This window comes from Xiphophorus maculatus, chromosome 20, assembly GCF_002775205.1.
Source record: "Xiphophorus maculatus strain JP 163 A chromosome 20, X_maculatus-5.0-male, whole genome shotgun sequence".
Classification (NCBI taxonomy): Eukaryota; Metazoa; Chordata; class Actinopteri; order Cyprinodontiformes; family Poeciliidae; genus Xiphophorus; species Xiphophorus maculatus.
Window position 1 is genome coordinate 20,453,659 of NC_036462.1, and position 6,373 is coordinate 20,460,031.

Sequence of the window (6,373 nt, forward strand, 5' to 3'; positions counted from 1 at the left end):
GAAGGCAGAAATTAGATCCAAATAGATGCCACTATGTGAAGAAATCCCGTTTTTACTTTCAAAACAAGCTCACTTTCTTTACTCCTCTTGTTGGCAGTGAAAGAGAGAAATTCACTCACAGTGTGAGGAGTGGGGTGGAGTGGGGCATTTTCTTTCAACTATGTGGGTCATAAACAAAACCGAGCGGCTGCGTGAGAGTGAGCAGAAGAACTGTGGGGGATGAGTGGATAACAGGACACACAAACAAAACTGCTTTAGACCACATGGACTTTCCCCACGTGAATCAATATTCAAGCCCTGCGCTCCCTGTTGAGCAATGAGGCCAAATAGAAAAGGCGGCTGAAAGACGGCTGGCAGAGAGGGAGGGCTCTGAGATGCCGTGTTAGAGAAGCAGATTCTCATTGGAGGCAGAAAAAAAGCTGCTGAGAGAACGAGAAGAAACAGCCTCCCACGTCCTGAAGCCATCTGACACGCTGCAGTCTGCAAGACGTGGTTATTGTTAAGGTAGGTGGGATAAAATTATCTAAGATTAAGCAAAAACTTAATTTCATAGCTGTCAGGAACAGGATGAATAATGTAAGTTGTGAGCGAGATGAAATAAGAACCACACATTTAATGTTTTCATTTATTGCCCTGCTGCTGCTTTTGCATTGTAATTTTTTGTAATTTTGTTTTACTGATCTGATTTACTGTTCACCATTAAAAACCCCCATCTTTGTTCATGATGTTCTTACTGTCTGAACAGAACGACGTTTTAAGATGAATAGTTGCTGTGGCCACAAATACAAGCAGGAGGCAGGCAGGTGACAGAATTAGAGGTTGAAGATAATGATAAAAAAAAACCTAATAAATAAATTAATTAAATAAAAAAAAAATAAGATAAACTCAGTTTACAAAGTCACAAAGAGATCAGAAAACAGAAATTCTGACAGTGAACTACTGAATTAAATATTTCATCACACCGTGCTGAAGTATTTGGCACACCGGTGTGCAGTATGCAAAACAACGTAATTAAAAAGTCCAAAAAACTAAGACATAATAAAAATCTAACTTTTGCCACAACAGTATTTACGAATGTGTTACTGGAGCGAGTTGAGTCTGATTGCACACCATAATTAATAAACATAAAAACAGAATTATCCTTTATTTTACTTTGGTAAACACAGCATCCTTGCTGTGTGCAGGACTGCTTGCCGTTCACAGAGGTGTGATTGCAAGTGAACTAAAGCTATAATGGGTACATCAACACACACAAAAAAGGTGGCTAGCGTGAATTGAGTTGGCCTAATTGACATGGAATGAATAAACATAAAGAGAAATTAGACCAGGGAGAAACTGGAGCAAAAATACTAACCATAACAAAACACAAAGGTATATCCATCATTTGTACTGAACCATCAGGAGTCCACTGAATCCTGACAGGTACAGCCACTATAATGGCAAGTCTACAAGATAAACCTGATTAAGAATCACTTAAGATTATTATTTAGGAAATTATAACTTGTTTCTTTAACAACAATATCTGCAAACTTTATTCACTGACAGCTTGCTATGTTTTTTTGAGTATGTATTGTCTTGATCCTGTACTAGTGGCTTTGAGGAAGATCCCTGTGAAGAGAGGGAGGATGTTCTCCAAGTTGAAGTGGCTGTTTCTGATCCAGCTCCTGCTGACCGAACAGAGCCTATGCAGAGTCCCGCCTCCTCCACCCAAAACGGACAACCTGCTCCAAACAACTCCAGCCAGTGAAGATGCTGAGCAGAAACAGGACATTCAGGTTCTCCTTGGTTCCAGTCCACAACCAGACAAATCTGAACCTACGTCGACTCGTTCTCAAAACGTGGAGAAGATCCGATCTGCTCAACTTGCGACATGGTCTATTTCGGCGAAGCTTCAGGGTCAGATTCGAGATCACCTCCAGATTCGAGGAAATGTCAGCTGTGAGGAGCTGCTGTATGCCAGTGCGGTGGATGATCCCTTATCCTCTGTGTTCCCTCAGGAGCTGATGGGACTCTCGTTGGTGCCTGTCCTGGTGGCGTCAGGCTGCCCACAGGAGGCTCAGCTCCTGGTTCTGAAGCTGTACGACCTGCTGGGGAAGGCTGACACTGAGGAGCTGCTGATGGATTTGGTGGCTCTTATAGAGAGGAAGATGAGCAGGTCTACATCAGCATCGACTTCAGCAGCACTGCTTTCCGAGGGAGAAGAAGCAAGTCAGCATATAGATGGAGTGATGTTCAACATTCAGCAGCTGGCTTTAGTGAAAGATGGTGGCCTTGCATCACAGGAGGGACATTGTGATGGTTGGAGCCGAGTGAATGGGACCATGCTACTGGGAACGGCTGTAAGAGGAGCTGCAGGCCGAGTGGAGGACGCTGTCAGAAGCTGTGAAAGACTCGGAGTCCTGTGTGCCGGTGTGACCAGCGGTGGACCTCTCATGCCTGGAATGTACCAAGCTGTGTTAAAGAAAGGTAGCCGCATCTTTCCATCCACATCCCTGGAGTCTGAGTGCTGGATCCGCCAGTGCAACCCCCAGGAAGAGCTTTTTCAATCCTCAGGTCAGCGGATGAAGCGCAGTCCTCAGAGGAGCTGCATCAACAAGGATGAGGAGCGCGTGTACAATGTGGTGGAGTGGATCCCCGCGGTCAGCACCCTCTACAGCCTCGGCACGGCGGTCTACTACGCCTCCATCAATTGCTCGGCAACGGCCAAGGAGAGAGCCATCCTCAGCGCCGTGGACCTGGGTACAGACGCCCTGATGGTGGCCACAGGCGGGACTGTTGGGGTGGCAGGGTACGCTGTGGGGGCAGGAGTGAAGACCGGTGTGAAAGCCGGAGTCAAGTACCTGATGAACTCCATGAAGGCAGAGGACGATGTGCTGGTGAACCAGTCCAGCTTGGAGAGGGGAACCTTTACTGCCGAGTGAACAAGTACACTTCAGGCAATTTTTAATGTAGGAATACCTAATTGTTAAGTTTATTTGGGGGTGAAAAATCCCATGTGTAGAAATAAATATTTTAAACAAAAACATAGGTAGATAAATGATTGGTAGTCATACTGCCGATCTTCTGTTCAACACTATTTCGCCTTTAAAGCTGCATTAGGTAACTTTTATAAAAGAAAAAAGTTTTATAACATATTTTCTCAAACTTTCACTATGTCCTGACATCTGAACAAATCCAACTGCTTGGCCTTCTTTCTGTGGTCCTACTGTCGTCTGCAGAAATACATCACTCAGAAACAACCAATCAAAGCCAGGAGGAAGGCCTTAGCGCTGTCAATCACCTTTATCTCTGCTACTCTATAGCTCCTTCACCACAATGGAGCCTACAGTGAACATAGATAAAAAGATTTCCTGTAGGTTGTTTCTTCAGCATTGGCGCATTGAGCAGCACATACACAAGCTTGATTGGTAGTGCTAAGACCTTCCTCCTGGCTCTGACTGGTTGTTTTTGACTGGGAGGATGTGGAGGGGCTTGAGTTTTTTCACAAGTTGTCTGTTTCATATTAAATTGTCAAGACATTGTGAAAGTTTAAAGAGATATTTAAAAAAACATATTTTTTTATAAAGGTTATTGTCATTAAAAAGAAAAGTGTAAATACTGCTGTAGCTAAGTTTATTTTAAACTCATCAGGAATTTCTTACAGTGGGATTGTTTTCCTTAGGAATAAATGTACTAAAATTAAAGGTTGGAATTTTCAAAACGTTTCACTAATAAAAGAAAAATGAATAATTGAAAGTTTTTCAAGCTTTTGACTTGACAACATTTGAAAATTAAATGTATTAGAAACTAGACTACTTCACATAAAGAAATAAATGTTTTTATTAATAATTGACTCATTTAGTTATAGCAAACTGTGAATATTCATTCTAACTGATGTAATGACAAACTAGACTTCTTAGAGTTATCACCATTTTTTATAAAGTGGATATCAGTTTGAATTATCTGTACATTTTGCAGCAGCACTGAAAGACTGATCTCAGGAAAATAAACCTGCAACTCCTCAAACTTTGATCTTGACTTTCTGTCCTGTTTCCTTAATGTCCCCAATGTGACGTACATGGAGGGAAAGTAAACTGATATGTTGATATTCCTATAATTTGTATGTTTTTTTCTCTTAATAAGTTGTATATTAAGTTCATATTCAGTGTTCTTCATTTTAGTTTAGTTTTATATCCATTTGTTTATTCTAGAGAACTTGCAAACAGGGCATCAGGTCTATGATAACAAAAAAAGATGCTAAAAAAAGCTAACTAATCATCAGTATTAGCTACAAAGCATTCAACTAGTCCCTTGTTGATTCTTCCTAAACAGAAAGCAGACACTGGTGCTCAGCATCTGCTCTAACTAGACAAAAGGAGTCACTACCTCTGCACCTCACAGTAACTCGGTAATCGCCAGCCTTGCTCTGGTGAGCAGGATTGTAACTCTTCAGATAAAATGTTGACCGAAACTAAAACTTGAAGTTTAGGGAGAGCTCTGTCCTTATCTGCATGTGCTGCTTCCTGGCACCTCTGAGCCCTCCCTAAGGCCCAGCAGAGAGAAATACAATGAGCTCAAACATAAATCTGACTCTGCAGCTGCAATAGACGGAGTAAATATTTTTATCAAGTTATTTAAGTGTTAGAGAGAATTTACTTTCTAAAATTCAGCTAGCAGTTTCTCAGAGCAAAACACATGGCATAGCATGTTTTGCTGTTTGTCTGAGCCATACTTTATGACAAGAAATAAAAGTGTGTTGTGTTTGACTTCAGGTGCTGCAGCTTGTAGAAGTTTTCATGCTTCATGAACATTACATTTTGTCTCGTTGCTCCAACAAAATTCTAACATGTTTTGTATAAAGTACAGAAAACATGTTGAAAAAGGTTTCCTGGTCAAATGAGACCAAAACTAAAATCTCTGGGCAACATTTAACACTCTGGGTAAGTTTAAAATCTAAACACCACCCACACCGTTAAACATGGTGGTGGCAGCAAGGAAAAAGAAGTTGACATCAAAAAATCTACTTTGGGTGTTACTTTGGTCAATTCTTTGTCTCCACAATTATGTATTTCTTTGTGTTGGTCTATTGCATAAACACCCATCAAAACACACTGAACTTTTTTGTTGTAAATAAAAGCCACACAAACTGTGGAAAATGTCAATAGAAGGTTGTTCATGATCAGGTATGCACCAAAACAACTTTATGGTCTTTTATTTAATAACAGGATTGGCTTCAGTGTAGGAACACTGAAGATTTCTTTTCCCAGAAATGTTCTTTCACAATCCTCTGAAATGGAAGAACAAAGCAGAGTTCTATTACTCAGCTCCATTACTGCTTTCCTGTAATGGAGCTGACGCACTGCCATACCCAACTGAGATATGTTTAAAACAGCAAGCATTTCCTTATCCAGGAAGAGATATGGCAAATACTTTAAAGAATTTGCCTTTTTGTCTCTTCAAAATGCAAAAAGGTAAAAAAAAAGGGCTAAATAAATAAATAAAAACTAATAAAAATATAGATATTTATTAGAAAACAAGCAAAAACTTAAAGAGGTTTTTAGATGATTGAGAAATGAAAATCGTTATAAAGGAAAATCCAAAGCAAACAAACAAAAACAGAAGCGGAACAGTAAGCAGCCTCATTGTTGTAATCACTTCAAAAACGGGATGCTTGATGAAAGTATTTCCCCACATCATAATGGAGCTGGAAACCATAAACATTAAATGTTTTTCATGTCAGTGAATAACACCTTCTAACCCCTGGAGGTCATTGCAGAGCAAAAAGGATGAAGAGAAGGAGACGACATGGGTTCTCAAGACATTTTTGGCTCTGTACATCATTCGCTTACAGATGCCCTCCTGTGATTAGTTAACTGGAGCCAACATAAGAAGCTTAATTTGGATCAAGGATCAACCTCTGTCTTCCTGGACGTCCTGACGGATCCTTTGCGTCAGTGCAGGTTGATTGTTTTGTCCCACAACCACCAGGATCTTCAATGAAATATAAGATGATGGTCTGGGCTGCACAGTGTGGTTCTACCAACTGCGCCAATAATAATAATAATAATAATAATATTTACTTTATTCATCCCAGCAGAGAACTTATTTCGCAGTTACAGCACACGACAGGAGCTGTGTCTGCAGGCAGCCAGCTGAGCCGGCACCATTTTTTGAAGGAGGACATGCGGCAGAGGTCGTCGGGACCGGGACGTCCGCGGGTCTAAGGCCTCCAAACGTGGGGCGTGCTAACCCGCTGCGCCACCACAGCACGCCCCAAGGTTCTGGGTTCAAATCACAGCCTGGGACACAGAAGGAAAAGTCAAATTTGAATTAACTCTGGTGTGCAGATACCAGTACTCAATAACTAAACAATTTGTTTGCACATCTAAGAGAG

General features: G+C 41.1%; 1 protein-coding gene across 1 annotated transcript; it reads left to right on the plus strand.

Annotated features, from left to right (window-relative positions):
• Positions 1-270: 270 nt before the first annotated feature.
• apof (apolipoprotein F) lies at positions 271-4,017 on the plus strand. The gene is made up of 2 exons (XM_005799843.3): positions 271-504; positions 1,591-4,017. The coding sequence occupies exon 2, from the start codon at positions 1,626-1,628 to the stop codon at positions 2,919-2,921; it is 1,296 nt and encodes a 431-aa protein (XP_005799900.1). The 5' UTR covers positions 271-504; positions 1,591-1,625; the 3' UTR covers positions 2,922-4,017.
• The last annotated feature ends 2,356 nt before the right edge of the window (positions 4,018-6,373 follow it).

Bases quoted from the DNA above. Each gene is read 5' to 3' on its own strand.
- apof (XM_005799843.3), top strand. From the start codon at position 1,626: ATGTTCTCCAAGTTGAAGTGGCTGTTTCTGATCCAGCTCCTGCTGACC.